General features: G+C 43.1%; 1 protein-coding gene across 1 annotated transcript in view; it reads left to right on the top strand.

Moving 5' to 3' along the window:
* The window catches only part of LOC310723995 (plakophilin-4-like), an 83714-nt gene that overhangs the window by 56545 nt on the left and 10661 nt on the right, over positions 1 to 16508 (top strand). Inside the window, 4 exon segments of the mRNA XM_083537657.1 lie at positions 3648 to 3818; positions 6967 to 7171; positions 11213 to 11345; positions 13229 to 13442. Coding sequence (XP_083393783.1) covers positions 3648 to 3818; positions 6967 to 7171; positions 11213 to 11345; positions 13229 to 13442 — 723 coding nt within the window.

The following is a 16508-nucleotide window of genomic DNA, read 5'->3' on the forward strand; positions in this document are numbered from 1 at the left end:
TTAGATTATGTCTCTCACAGTGGACATGCACCTACGATGACAATTTCAGACCCCTCCATGATTTCTAAGTGGGAGAACTTGCAAAATAGCAGGGTGTTCAAATACTTATTTTCCTAACTGTATATTCTAGAGTGTGATGTGTGTGGGGATTAATATTCTTGAACATATTGTAGGATTAACATTCCAGAACATAATATACAGTATGTAGGATTAATATTCTAGAACATGTTGTGGAATTTATATGCTAGAACGTAATATATGTACGATTTGATTTTCTAGACCATGGTGTAGGATTCATTTCCCAGAACTTGACATATGTAGGATTAGCATTCTAGAAACACGATGCATGTAGGATCAGTATTCTAGAACATGGTGTAGGGTTAACATTTCCGAACATAATATACAGTATGTAGGATTAATATTCTAGAACATGATGTAGAATTACGTTCTTTAAGATAGTGTAGGATTGATATCATAGAACGTGCTGTCGGATTCTGGAGCATTCTGTAATGATTCCTGCTTCGATTTGGTTGAGGTGGCGTGGGCACAAGAGCATGAAAGTGCACCTGAACAATGCTTTCTTTCTTTCTTTCTTTCTCTCTCTCTCTCTCTCTCTCTCTCTCTCTCTCTCTCTCTCTCTCTCTCTCTCTCTCTCTCTCTCTCTCTCTCTCTCTCTCTCTCTCTCTCTGCCTTGCTCTTGCACGTTCTTATCCCCTTTGTGTTTTTCATGCTCTATCGCTATCTCTGTCCTGCTTTCTTCATCCCTCTTTTCTCATTAGCTCACCCTGTCTTCATTATCCGTGAAACTGTTTGTTCCTCTGCACTTTCCCAATTTTCCAGTGCTTGTAGACTGAAGCTTCAGCAGGATTGCATGGAAAAACTCATCACATCTTTAGAGAACCTTGTGTGTGTGTGTGTGTGTGTGTGTGTGTGTGTGTGTGTGTGTGTGTGTGTGTGTGTGTGTGTTCCCTTGTATTTCAATGCAATTCAATATAAGACTCTTATAATTTCATACAGCCACAGTCAGAATATTAGCAGTAACTGTTCACACGGCCTTTGAAACAACACCAAACAAACTTTTCTTTTTCTTTTTTTGAGATAATGTGTCAGGGGAGTCTCCCACCGCATCGTGGTTTCCATGAAAACATACTTCGCCTAATAGTCTTTTTTTTTATTATCTTGTGTCTGTGAGGTGTTTCTTGAGTTAAGCTTTTATTGTCATTTTAGCCATATGTAGCTGACGCAGTACACAGTGAAATGAGATGCCGTTTCTCCATGCTGTTGGCTTTGCGGACGCAGCGTGTGGTGTAAATGTCTGTGACAGCGGGGAGACGTCCCGATTCCTTCGTTTTCCAAGTTAATACAGTGTTCTCTGACCCTCGGCAGTTTGTTTAACAAGTTATCGATAGCAATAACGAATATTCCTGTGCCCATGTGTGTACAAACACATTCATAGAATAGAACAATAATTTCTTTATTTGCCCAAATTAAACCCACACCGAGTTTACGAAGTCCTGCCTCATCAACCTGTACACTGTAGCGTGTTTTATTGCTGCCTTGTCACAGATATAAAAAAAAATAAGATATTTTAGGCCTTAAAAAGTCCTATATTAGGTCTTAAATAATGCAATTTTCTGATGTCCATGCAAACTTCAATGCGCATGCATTTTTTTTTTTTTTTGTTTCCTTGGTGTTGTATTTTTTTTTTCCACTAGTATTCCCCGTATTACGAATAGAAATTAGACCAACATGCAGCAGCCAATCAGTTTTCTGTTATTAGTGCGAATCTCTCTCGGATTGTACCACGGTCGTAAAACTGATTTTATTTTTTAGCTATGGGGAAAAGAATGAATTAGGGCTTGATCAGGCCAGTCGCTAACAATGTATGTGTGCGTGAGATTTTGACGTCGTTATATAGGTCATAAATTTTAAGAGTCTTAAATTTGACTTGGTGTTTGTGGCACCTGAACAAGATTCTTTTTTGTTTTTTTGTAATTACCTCCACACTTCTAGACAGATTTCGGAGTGTGCTTGTGGGGATTTGTGATCATTCAGCCACGAGGGGCGTTAGATAAAGTGTGAGGAGGTGTTCCAATTCATCTCAAAGGTGTTCAGTAGGGTTGGGGTCAGAGCTCTATAGCAGACCACTTAAGATCTTTCACTTGAAGCCATCTACACCGTATTCATATTCATGGAGCTGGCTTTGTGCACAATGGCATTGTCATGCTGGAGCAAGTCTGGGGCTCCTAGTTGTGTGGAGTGTGAAGGGAATGGCACATGATCCTTCAACTTTGTAAGAACAGTTTGGAGATGAACCACATATGGCTGGAAATTTTTTTTTTATTATTTTTTATTTTTATTTTTATTTTTTTACAGGGGACTGTATATAAAAAGAGTGAGCGTTGTTTCTCACAGCCCTCGACTGCACTGTTCTCTGAGTCTTGCCGAGTGACACTAAAGACCACGATCAGTAAACCTTCATGTTAATTTAACGTGTTCCGTTTGAAGAGTGTGTGTTTGCAGGCGCCGCTAAACCGCCCGCTGTACTTCTGCTTGTGTCCCTCTGAGCTCTGCCTCACATCTGGATGGAAAAATAGTATAATTTCAGAGCTGAAGCGATGCACAGTATCCCTCTGGAAAACGAAAAAAAAAAAACACACACACCGCAGTCTGCTGCGTCGACTTACAGTCGAAAACCCATGTTTGATTTGCTTCATGCACAGATTCTCTCCGTCACTTTCACCCAAACAAAAATGCAAACCCAGCACTTTGCTCGGAGCCCAAAACGCACGCACAAAACACACAAGGCTATGATTTAAAGTGCATACGCGTTACCTCATCCGGATTTTCCCTGGCAGATGAGAGCGGGGTTGAATGGTAGGGTGCCAGCAGTTACTGTTCTTCTCTTCAGCTAAAGACACACAACCACATTGTGGTGTTTCGGTTTTTCACTGTGTCACTTTATATGCATTAAAAGTGTATGTCCCAGTATATCGGCGCACAGCGTTCAGTAAAAACGCACTCGGAACCTTTGCGTCAGATTTTCCGTATAGAGATTTGGAAAACCTCGCAGCTCCACCTTCCGAATTTTAACACGGTAATGTATATTAATGCTGGTGTGCAGTCAGAGCAAACGTGTCTTTATGATCAGGGTACGTATAATTAACTTACTTTTCTTCCCAGGTTTACAGAGTGCTGAGTGCTGGTATTAGCGTATCAGCAATTCCAAGTCTAGACAAACTCAAAATATGTATTCCGTGCCTTATTATTGGCCCTGCTGTATAATGAGAATTAGAGGCTTTTAAGCTGCGTTCTGTCTGAGAGGGAATCGCTGCAACTTACGCAGTCCGTCTAGCTACAATTCCTCCTAACTTCTTCACAGCTAAGGCTTCAACTTAAAATAATGCTCTTTTCCTTCACTCTCCAAACCTTCTGATTGCAAATGCCAGGTGTATTTCCTACACCGTCCTCTCTAGACTCTGCCTGCAGGACAGGATCTGTAAAGTCAATATTATTCTCACCGTCTATTTACTTCTTAGTCATACACTCCCAGTCACTACCAGAAACCAAAAAAAAAAAAAACTGGATCCAGTGTGTGAAAGGGAACTGCCCTCTCTCATCCTGTGCCAACCGATTGTCCTCGGCAGGTCTGCGATCGTCCTTCGCCAGTCAGCACAGTCATCATGGAGCCGATCTGCGCTCGACCGTGAGTCCAGACCGCCACATTGGACCCATCTACGAAGACCGGGCCTTTCACGGGCCTCTGTACCGCAGCCCGAGCCACATTACGCACTCCCCACTCTACAGATCACCTTCAGGTACTCATCTTAACACGCTCGCCTTCCTTTCTGACAGAGCAGCCCACCTCTTTCTGACCTTTTACATCCTGATTTTTTTATTGGGAATGTGTATAAAAGCTCTTTGTGGCCTGTTAGGATTCAAGCGGTTTATCAGTCAGCATTACTAATGAGTAATTACTATAGATAGCAATAATAACCAGTTGTATCAGCTGCATTTGAGGACTTTGGTTTAATGTGAAAGACTGTAAGTGTGTGGTTTAGTGGACGGTGTGTAGGGTGGGCGGCAGGGTGGGAGTCATCAGCATGTCATTTCTGTTTAGGTGAGGAATGCAGCCCTGAACCGGGGTATGCCGACTTTAGGTGTGCTAAGAAGATTGCTTCTAATCTCAAGGGTGGCTTTTAGAACCGGGCATATTCTACTGTCATTCTTCATGTGTGGGTATTCATAAGCTTTTAAGCCACTTATATGTGTGTGTGAGAGAACGAGAGAGATTGTTCTCAAAGACTCGGGTGTCCCATCACTTCTTTATCTCCCCATTGAGAACACTGCGTTCTTCAAAGGCATGTATTTCCTTGGCCTTCAGAAAGAGCAGGAGAGACCGAGGGAGATCTCGCATGCAGAAGCAAGAGCGAGGGATAAAAATATAAAGGAAAAGTGCAGGAGGTCCACTGTCAGAGTGTTAATAGTCGGCGAGTTTTTGTTCTACCTTCAAACCGGCAAGCCACGAACGACATTTTCAGGCTAGAAGACGAAAAGGGGAAGAATAAAAAAAAGTGCTTAATCCTATTAAAAATGACTTAAATGACCACCCCAAATGTTCGGCTGCAGTAAGCGCTCCTGTGCATTTACTATGCGCTTAAAATGGCACACTTCCTAGATTTATCACGTCACATTGTGGTTATCTTGAGTACCAACACCCATGCATGCATACACTGGTGTCAGTGAAACATAGTGGTGGGGACTGTCCAAGACATTTGGATGGTGGGGAAGACAAACCAGATACACATGCTGTAGTCGATTAGAATTTGGATATGGGTTTGCCGAACAGCGAGTCTGAGCATTTGAGTGTAGCGTGTGCAAAACAGAAGCAAATCTGCGAATTGGCTTTTTATCTCCTGCTCTCTCTGGAGTGTACACTCCAGCCTCCCCCGTCATACCTGGTAGGTTTGCTCATAGGAAGTCTGGAGACAGCTCTATCATAAATACATGCAATATGTTTGTGCTCAGCTACATCACTACAGAGAGAGAGAGAGAGAGAGAGAGAGAGAGAGAGAGAGAGAGGAAAATAAAAGGTCATTCAGGTCTTCTTAGTAGGAAGCACCTCAGTGCAAATAATCCATTCAGATCCCCGAGTGCTCTTTTTTGCGCCGCTTCTAAATGAAATCTTAATAGCGCTCTGCTTTCTCAGATGTCCATTCCAGCAGCTTTAATCATCGATGTTACCAATCGCGTTGTGTCGGGAAAAAAAACTGCGCTCCGACGCATCGAAGGCTAATTGCGGTTTAAACCAGGAAGGAAGAGACCGTTTTCCTTCGAAGCTATAAAGCATGCAGAAGCTTAGCGATGAGCTTGTTCTCCTATAGCTCCCATAGCACCATCAAATGCAGTTTGCCTAACAGCGTCAGTCGCGTCACTTGCTGAAAATAAAAAAGAAACGGTCAAAACAGCGTGTGAGGGGGAAAAAAAGAATCAGCTCCGGCTTCAGCTTTATGATGGGTGGCACCGCACGCAGACGGATGATTCGGGGAAGGAAAACGTCGACAGAACGAGCGACTAAATCGTTCTTCCGCCCGTCGCTTTTTCTTTTATCCAGATAATCACTTTTGGAAGCCTAATGTGGAACGTTCTTTCCTTGAGAGCCATGACAGGACAATTCTTCCCACATTCTTTAGTGCACGACTGAACTCTTACTATCTTTGCCCTGGGAAGAAGAAGAAAAAAAATATTTTTCAGCCTGAGTGCACTATGCAATTAAGGCTTAATTCGAAATAAGATCCAATCAGAGGCAAGTTAATGGAATTAAATGTGCTAGTTCATCTGGGTGATGCTTTCATGCTATTTCAGCCATTTGTCTCCAGTTTAGGGGGAACGTTTTTTTTTCTGGTGGTACCACTTCTCTTGTTAAATTACCTTTTTAAGCATAGTAATGGACTCAATAATACCAGTGTATAATAGTGCAAGCAGAACTATTTACAGTGCCACCAACAATGTCTCTCACAGTTTACTGTGCGCCGGTATCAAAAAGATTTTTAAGGCTAGTTTTGTAACACGCCAACAGATGGCAGCACAAGGTGGCGCACACAGTCACAGGCAGCACCGACCTTCATAAGTCAGTGTGCCAAAGGTCCTGTGTACATATGGAGCCAGATTTGCCTCCAGCAGGCTTCTCCCTCTTCCAGAAGATTGATCCGCTTCAAAAAGCAGACTTCTGGGAAACATTCCAGAGGTAGCAGGAACGCCGGGAGTGCCGTATTGCTGCGCAAGGGGACCATTTCAAAGTCGATCGTGCGGAAACACAGATAAAGTACAATCTCGTAAAAAGAGCTAGTCTCAAAACTTTTTGATAAACCTTCCAGGGATTATAACGATAAGTTGTTATGAAAATGCTGGACGGAAGTTGAGCCGAAAAGGGAAAAACAAGTAATTATGTAGGACGGATGATTCAGCCGAGCTGCTCACAAACTAAATATTTAACGAGACTTGGCAAAATGGAGCCCATTCCCAGTTTGTCTGTGTACAGGTGAAGAAAGTCAGTGTCGATCGGCGAAGCCTTTAATACATGTGTGCAGAATTACCAGTGCTACACAGCTACTCTGTACATTTCCTCTGCATGGAAACAGTGTGAACTCGCTGGCAAAAAGTGCATCGTGTTTACTACGGGATTGAACAGCACTAATGGCTTCCAGATTGACGGTATAACTGTGTGTGTGTGTATATCTTGAAAAGGCTGTTAAATCCCAGACATCCATACTCCCACTCGTGTAGACGCTCTTTCACCGTCTGGGCTTTTCAGGCATTTTCTCACACATCTCTCTTTTTTTATTTATTTAATTTTTTTCACTAACTCACTCACTCACTCTCTCTCTCGCTCTCTCTCTCTGTCTCTCTGTCTCTCTGTCTAAAAAGCAAAATGCACATTTTCACATTTTCATGTATTCCTCTAAGGCGTAGGGAACCTGCAGAGGAGCGCCAGTCAGCGCAGCAACATGACGTACCAAAGAAGCAACAACTACACAGCGGTGACGTACTCGGACCCGTACCGTTCCGGCCCGTACCGATCCTCTGAGGGAGGCTTCAGTCGGCACGGCGTCAGCATCGACGACGGAGCCGTTCGCTCTCCGTCCATTGACAGTATTCAGAAAGACCCCAGGTAGCAACACGTGTTTCTGCTCTTTGCTTTTCCCATTGCAATATACAATTTTCTTTTTTTTGTTGTATGTAAAACGTGTCGGACTTCCGATTAGAAGTTTGTGAGTTCATATTCCAACACCACCAAGCTGCCATTGCTGGACACTTGAGCAAGGCCCTTAACCCCTCACCTGCTCAGCTGTTTAAACGAGATGCACTGTATTGTCAAAAAGTAATAATATAGTATGTGCTTTTTAAACATCGCATTCCACATTTGGTCCCAATTGTGTCTTTATTTAATTGTGTTCATCAGAAACAAGGGTGTTAGTAAAGGCAGGTACTGATGTAGTTGAGGAGGCCTGCGGTGCGTTCACATTCATCCCAGGAGTGTTCAGTGGGGTGGAGATCAGAGCTCTATAGCAAACCAATCAAAGCATGTCAAACAGATCATCATGGAGCTGGCTTTGTGCACAGGGGCAGGGCAGCATGCAATGCAGCAATAAAAAACATTATTTATTATTTGTTGCTGCCAGTGGTCCTGTAGTGAATTTTTATCGCTGAGGGAAATTTACAAGTGATGGTCACTGCATCTTACTGCCACATTTATTTTCAAAGACTCCAAGATATTGATGAATCAATATAAAAAAAAAGTGTTCAATCCTGGAGGACTTCTGGTCTCTTTGAGAAAGTGCAGGAGATGGTGTGTGCTTATCTAAAAGCGAAAAGACAAAAAGGACGAGCTCCATTTTTTGGTTTATAAACCTCAAGAGATTGGTGTTCAGATGACTGTTTATCATTCTTAGTAAGAGGTTCTGGTAGCAATGGTTGTAAGAGAGAATACCACACTTTGGGCCAGGCTTCAGGTTGGTAATGGTATCGCACTACTATGTTTGCACAAACAGTTGTAAAATGTGTGTATGCGTGAGGATAAGTGATGCTGCAGTTGCTTACAGGGCTGTTTTTTGCCCGGTGCTGACTCAACACGTCGTATTTCCTCCACTCACTCCGGAGTGTGCTGGGCAGGGGGCCAAAACTTTTAAACACTAAGCCTCATGCCTGGCTTCTTTCTGTGGACTTCCACATCGCTCTGTCTCTTCTCTGTATAGCAAAGCAAGACATCCACAAGTGTGTGTGTCTGTGTGTGTGTTTTCTTCTCCCTTTTCTTGACCCACACGCCTCAATTTCCCTGACCTTGCACAGCGGGTGTGCTGTTCACACTCTTGTGTGTGTTGACAGAGGCAGGTGGCAGCAGCTACACACATGCAGTTTTTTGGACGGACACACACACACACACACACACACACACACACACACACAGCTAGAGTGAGAGAGGGTACAATGGTCGAGGAGAGATTTATAGATTGTCAGACTAAGTGCTCCCTGGGGAAGCGTGTGTGTGTGTGTGTGTGTGTGTGTGTGTGTGTGTGTGTGTGTGTGTGTGTGTGTGTGTGTGTGTGTGTGTGTGTGTGTGTGTGTGTAAACCAAAGCAGGGTAATTTTGGTCAGAACGTGCCTTCTTAGTAAAGTCAGCCTGTTTTTTCCCCTAACATGTGCTTCCTGTAGATATTTGTACACAATTTACACTGAGTGACTGAGTCATCCATCATCATCTTCTTCTTCTCTTCTCTTCTCTTTTTCTACATCTCTTCATCTTCTCCCCATCATTTCTTCTCTCCATAATTTCTCATCTTCCTCTTGTCTTAATCTTATTACGGGATCTCTTCATCATTATCTTCTCTCCATCTTCTCTTCATCTTTTCTTCCCATCTGCTCTCCTTTCATCTCTTCCCTTTTTCCTCTCATAATTTTTAAGTTGATATTCTTCTATTCTCCTGTCTTCTCTTCCCTCATCTTCTTTTCTTTTCTCTTGTCTTTTCTTCCCTGATCTTCTCTTCTCCTCTATTCTCTTCTCGTCTCATCTCTTCTCTTCTCTTCTTATCCCTTTCCTCACCTTCTCTTCTCTTCTTTCCTCACCTTCTCTTTTCATCTCTTCTCATGTCATCTATTTCCTCACCGTCTCGTCTCGTCTCGTCTCGTCTCTTCTCTTCTCTTCTCTTCTCTTCTCTTCCCTTCTCTTTCCTTCCCAGTAAGGATTTAAATTAGAGTAGATGCAAATAAGAAGCAAAATATAGAAACTAGGTGTTTTGGGGTTTGAGTTAAACAGTAAGTGAATTGGTGCACTGCATGGTAATCTAACGTTTTGTGGCTGATGAGACATCATGTACAGTACAGTATATACTAGTGGCGGGTCGCTGAGTTAGTAGAGGACGAAGACCCGGTAACCAGTTCACAGATTCAGTAATATAACGGCAGAGAGCTTCATTGGTTCAGCAGCTATGGCTATTTATAGAAGGAAAACAAGTTTGCCAGTAATATTGAGCAAATTTCTTTTCGCTGATAATATCTCCGGCCATTGTATTGCTGAGATGGCACCGTTAAATGTCAGCTCTTGGAGAGGATTACGGGTGGGGAAATAGTTTTTTATTGCATTTGAGTTGACAGACAGTTTTGAGTTCCCACCAACTGCTTGAATTTCTCTGCTACTGCCACGAGCAGAATTAGTGGAGGAGTTGTTGTTTTTCATGGAAGCATGCACACAGAGAGGTAATTTTAATTCAGATGAATCGAAATAGCCGAAATAGACAAATAGAGGGGTCTAAGTTTAGCTTTGTCAATCTTTATTCTGGGTGTAATTAAAGTGAAATAGTTCCAACAGACTCCTGTTTATTGACACACTGCAACTGCCTGTGGTTTTTATTTGATTTTTTCACTTGTTAATATGCAAAACCTTCACAGGACATACTCATGTATATGCACATTTTTCTTATTTAGGGGGGGTAGGGGCCTCAAAATTCTTAATATTGTGCGACCTATAATTCTAGTTCACCTCATGGTTACATCTATGGTACTCATGCTTTTGGATTCCGAATGTATGCGGACACCTGACCATAAGATTTGCTTTTTGAACCTCGCATTCCACATTTAGGCCCCTTTCACTGGTCCACTCTTCTGGGAAGATGCTCCACGAGATGTTGGGAGTTTACTTGTGGAGATATTTTCCATATGCGTGTGATGTACTGTACTGTGTGTCCTCGATTGTTTTAACGTCACATACCGTATCGATTGCCTCACTCGTATTCACGGTCATGCACTATAGCTAATCTTGTGCTTGATTGCTATTGACCGTTGTGCAGATAAATCAAAATGACCCGCACATACTGAATCAGCTCATGACCCTCAAGAGGGTTTAGTGTTCAAACAGCCTAATTAGGTTTAGCATGTCTTATTTCTGCTTGTGTAAGAAACCTAATGATGAAAACCCTGATGAGGACCTTCCACAACTCCTCATACCTCCTGCAGATGTTGCTCTAGGAAGTAGGAAATCGAACACAAAGACCATAGCTCAAACCAAACATTTCTGGCAATATGACTTCTTGAGATTATCTAGATATCAAACACCAAAACCTCTTGACATTTTTAACCCAAAAGATCAAATAAATGTACATATTATAGTTACAATGAAAAAAAAAAAAATGACACTGCACCTTTTACTCAGGCTTGGCTAGCTTCACCCGCTCAGTTGCCAGATCAGGCAGGATCCCCTGTGATAGAGCTATTTTTATTCCCTTTGAGCCGGTACAGAATGGCCTTCTGTTTGGAGTAACCATTTGTCAAAGTTACATTTCAGGGCTGGTCGTAGACCGAGCGTCCACTACACGCAAACACTACATCACACTCTGACACTCCCCGGTCCCTGTTGTGAACAGTTTCTTTTCCTGTTATTTTCACACTTGTTCTTTGTGATTCTGGATTATCAATTTGTGCAAAGTGCTATGGGAATGAATGATTTTTCTAGACAGTCTGTTCAGAAGGATACTTCTATATTTATGATTTGTTTATTAATAATAATAATTTATCTACGGCGAGAGTGGTAAATACCTACTTCATATATTTCATGCTCCAGAGGCTCAGATTTTCTTGTTTGTTGTTTTTTTTTTTTTTTTTTGGGGGGGGGGAACATTTCCTGTTCATTTGTATTTAAAGGAAGTGTGTGTGTTTTTCAGAGAATTTGCATGGAGGGACCCAGAATTACCGGAGGTGATTCACATGCTGCAGCATCAGTTTCCCTCTGTGCAGGCCAACGCTGCAGCTTACCTTCAGCACCTGTGTTTCGGTGATAACCGCACTAAGGCAGAGGTAACACACACACACACACACACACACACACACACACACATATCAAGTGAATACTGAGAACCACTGAAGTATTACAAATGAAGGCTGTTTTAAAACACACATCGTTTTTCAGTTAGTCCATACACACACACAGCGAAAATACAATCATCATGTATGTGTGTGTTCTGCAAAATTCCAAGTTCCATGCTTGTAGATATCTGATCCCCACCCCATTCTTAGAGCTCCGAGCGTGTGAAACTCTGACTCCGCCCTGAGCTTTAGAGATTTGCTCGGCCAGACTTTAGGATATTGCTTTTTTTTTTTTTTTTTTTTTACACACCCCCCCCCCCCCCCCTTTTTCTTTTCTTCGTGAGCTGCGTTTCTCTCGATCACCACAGCGATACCAGCGCAGCAGTGTGCGTAAATAAATCACACACTCTCTCTCCCTCCACACAACTCGACTGATCCGATTTCTATGCCGTATTTGTTCTCGCGATTCCAAATAACACAGATAAATACACAATTTCCCGAACATTAGCCTTCACTCGGTCGGATCGTTCTGCTCGAGAGCGCCGCGTGTTCCAAAAGAAAGGCCAGATGTTTGGATAGCGATTATCTTTGCACGCCATTGTGTTCCAGGGTGAAGTGTTCACGCCGTTTATCTCTAACGGCGCTCCCGGGGAGCCGCACTCCAAACCCAAATTAAACATCCTCTGGCACCCGGTTATTCCTAAAGACCTTTGCGAATCTCTTGACCTTGATTAACTCGATAGGCCTCTCAGATGGAGGTTGTAATGAGCGTAACTCCCCAGGCACGCCGCTTGGTGGATTCTGCTTTATGCACGCGGTCCATTTCGATTACAGCCACAGTTACCGAAGCCAACATTTGCTTACCTCAGCATGCAGACTGTCTAGAAAATACGTATTGTGTTGTGCTTGCTTTTCATTACGCTCTATCACTTATAATGGTGATAGCTCATGTGAGGGGAATGTGAACAGAGCTGAGAGTTGACATGCACTCGTACACGACCTGCCTTAAATAGTCCAACTGTTTAACAAATGTATCTATATTGCACCATTCTGTGCATTCAACTTTCTTCCGAAGCCCTGGATTGTGTCCATTAGAGCTACAAAGAGCGGGAAAAAACAGGGCCGCTTCTTAGTTCGATTTTGGTTAACAACAAGCAAGAAGATGAACTGTGACGAATGATATCTTCTTACACCCTCGCAACAGACAGACAGACAGATAGATAAAACTTTGTCATTGCATAGTACACGGCAATGAAATGCATTGTAGCATCTACCAGAAGTGGAAATTGACCAGTGCAGATCAATATGCAAATATATGTACAGCATGTAATATACACTATATTGACGAGTAAAGTTCAGTTCAATTATCAAAAAAAAAAGAAAAAGGCTTGGACTCTATGAGCGAGGCTTCAAAGTTTAAAAAGGTGCCCACATTTCTGAAAGAAAGGAACTTATTTATTACTAAATCTGTACTAACAAAAGTTACCTCACAAAGTCAAAGTGGTGATGGTCTTTTCACACTCAAACGTTGTGCACAATATTCGATGCCTAAATGTTTTTGTTCATTACAATTATTAATTAAAATATATTGAGTGACAAAAAAATTATTTAGCCGTATAAATGTACATGTAAGTTTAAATAGAATATAAAAACAATGCAAAGTATAAAAGTATAAACTATAATGTATAAAAAACTAATATAAAACAGTATATAGAATGTGCAAATATTATAAAAAGAAATGTAAATAAATAACATACTGTATAAAATGAGGAAGTCATGACTGTGTTCATTATGTCTCCAGTCCACTCATCCCTGCTCATTTGTTCTATTAAAACGTTAGTAGTGATTTGATCTTACACGTCACTCTGTGTCAGGTGTGTCGGCTTGGTGGGATCAAGCACCTGGTGGATCTCCTGGACCACAAGGTCGTGGAGGTGCAGCGGAACGCGTGCGGCGCGCTGAGGAACCTGGTGTACGGAAAAGCCACCGACGACAACAAGGTCGGCGTGAGAAACGCCGGGGGCGTGCCGGCTCTGCTCCGCCTGCTGAGGAAGACTGTGGACGCAGAAGTACGAGAAATCATCACAGGTGAGTGTGTGAGAGCGTTCTCCGGATCCGAGCCGAACCCGGCCGCTTTCGAGCGAAATGTGTGCACTCGTCAGCTCGCGTCCCCTGTCAGCATTGAAGCATGCAGTCTGTCTTTCCACTTAACACTTCGGCTTCCTTCCGTCTGCCACGCACTCATTATAAATCACACACTGTAACCAACAAGTGGCTCACAATTCCCTTTTCTCCCTCTGTCTGTCTCGCTCTCTAACTTTCTACTGTCCGTTTCTGATTTTTTTTTTAAGAATCCTAGGTGCTTCTCCTCGACCGCGTTGCTTGGATACTGACCAACAACAGCAATGCACTGTGGGATCTCAGGCATGCTATGGACAATACACGCAGGCACAGTGAGGACAAAGCTAACATTCATATTTACTATAAGTGCTGTGTATCCCATATAAATCATACCATAGCGTGTCTGAATCCTTTATTCTGATTGGTCAGAGGATTTTTCCGTAACCACACGGCCCAGCTAATATCGATGCGTTATTGTTTCTATAGTAACAGCTCTTACGCGGGAACTCGCACGTGGTCTACAGAAAGAAGAAAAAAATCGATATCGACATATTGTTGAAGTGTTGAATTTCGTTAGGAGCTGTTTTATTTAACGTATCAGGTGACGATCGCGCAGTAAAGAGGAGTTCCGGGTTTCTTTGTGAAAGAGAAGAAGAAGAAGAAGAAGCAGTGGCAAAGAACAGCTGCTAGAGCACAAGTAAAACTATAAACCGACAAAAATGTGCAATGTGATGTTCATTAATAAACCACTGAACATTGACTTCAGTATAAACCGAATAACACACTCCGGGGAAATGTCCAGAACATAGAAATATGTATTATTTATTACTCATTCGGATGTTAAAAATACTCTGATTCGAGTCTCGCGTTCCCTCGTCCGTGTTGCTTTTGCATCGCAACGAAGACTTCCTTAATTTATTTTTTATACATAAACAGTGCCTATTATTTACAGTAAGGTTCTCCCCTGGTGTGATCCACCCTTAGACACACACACAGCACAGACACACAGCCGACCGTCTGACCGGCTGTTCGTATCTGCAAGGTCTAATGATCTATTTCAGCACGGCGGGACTCAGCGGCTACACCGGAGCGTCTGATTCATCAGCGTCTGAATCAGACCTCCCCTACCATCCTCGCTGCTAAGCCCGCTTCTGTTTGGGTTGCGTAAGGCTACCCGAGTCTCAGATGTGCCAAAAATGGCTGCGTACCTGTATCGTCTCACACGCCTTGCCTGAGAGTTTGTGCCAGAGGACACAAAACTTCTCGCAGCACCAGGCAGCGTCCTCTGTGCACGAGCGCAAAGTGAAACACACTCGCACCCCTCTAGCGCTTTAAGCATCGTCTCATCCTGCAGTGCAGCAGATGCTGAATTTGTAGAATCGTGACCTGTCGAGTGTGTGTGTGTGTGTGTGTGTGTGTGTGTGTGTGTGTGTGTGTGTGTGTGTGTGTGTGTGTGTGTGTTGTTTCAGGCACAGTCAATATCAATTGGGAGTGGAGGATTATTAATCACCTGCTTCAGCATACATGGTCACCTCCCTTGAGTCTGAATCATTTGTGTGTGTGTGTGTGTGCACGCGTGTGTGTTTAAATTTCCTTTGAGAGTTTATTCACTAGGATTATAGATAAGCAACCCCTGTAGGCACTACATTTACAAATCCTTCTCTCTCTCTCTCTCTCTCTCTCTCTCTCTCTCTCTCTCTCTCTCTCCCTCTCTCTCTCTCACACACACGCACACACACATACATACTTGAGTATTTGCGTCTAATGGCGTAACACTGCATTTGAATATTGACAAAAGTTATCGAGTTGTCTCTTTCCCAAAAAAATCATTTAAATATTTACTAATAATAAGTCATCCTATTTTTTGCTAATATATACTGTAAATGCAGGTTTACGTATATTTACTAGGCATTTTGTCTCTGACTTTGTCTGAACAACACCGCTGATTGCAGACTGCCAACTGTATGCATAAGGCAAGAAAAAGTAACCAATTCTCTTGCCCTCCGTACCGGATCTCTGACAGCGGTCTGTCCCCTGCTCCAGCAGCTGTCATTAACGCCGAAGTGATTAGTTCCGACACCAGCGCGTGTCACGCCGTGTGGCTAATTCGGTGGATGACGGTGCCATTTCCAGCAACTGCACGGGGGCAAGAACCCCAGCGTCACCTTAGGATAGTTTCAGCCAATCAGGGCAGAGAACGCATCCAGACCTTCCTGGGTTTTCTCCTCAGCGGCTTATTTAGGAATGACACTGTGCCGTCTGAGAGACTTTCTAATCATATGCTCGTCTGGTGGTTTCGCAGCAAAGTCGCCATTTCCAGACCGTAGTCTCTGCTGATTGTCTAACTGATTCCACTGCAGTCGTCGTGGTGACAGACTGCACAGTGTGGCGTCAGCAATGCAGTAATATTAATTCATGGCCTCTGACGGCTGTGAAAAGCAGTGTGTGTAATTGACAGTCGGTTGTGTAAGAGACACACACACACTGAGGAATGCATTTCAGGGTAAACATGTTTGTGACAACTGTTTGGGAAGTGTGACATGTGGCCTGGCCTTGACAGACACGACCAATGCTGTCAGTCTGTGTGTGTGTGTGTGTGTGTGTGTGTGTGTGTGTGTGTGTGTGTGTGTGTGTGTGTGTGTGTGTGTGTGTGTGTGTGTGTGTGCGCGTGTTTTCCCATGAGTTTCATCATGTTGTCAGCGAGGAGAAAAAGGTCTTCATGCTCTGTTCTGTTTAACAGTAGCAAACACGGGATAAGGCACAGATGTGCGTACAGACAAACAGAGGACAAACAATAACGTTGCATACGTATGTGTCCATCAGAGAACCTATCCCACGCATGTACATGACTGTTGCACAAACAATTTCATTGAAGTAGAAGAACAATGTTTTTGCTTTGGTAAGTGGAAGGTCAAGCATCTTTCACTGTGACCGTTAAGCACAGAGGCCACGCCTACTGCCACTGAGACTGCATCCACGTCCGATCATCTCAAAAGCCACACCTCCTTCACTGTAACTGACTGGCACAGGAAC

This window comes from Silurus aristotelis (assembly GCF_946808225.1).
Source record: "Silurus aristotelis genome assembly, chromosome: 3".
In the NCBI taxonomy this organism is placed as follows: Eukaryota; Metazoa; Chordata; class Actinopteri; order Siluriformes; family Siluridae; genus Silurus; species Silurus aristotelis.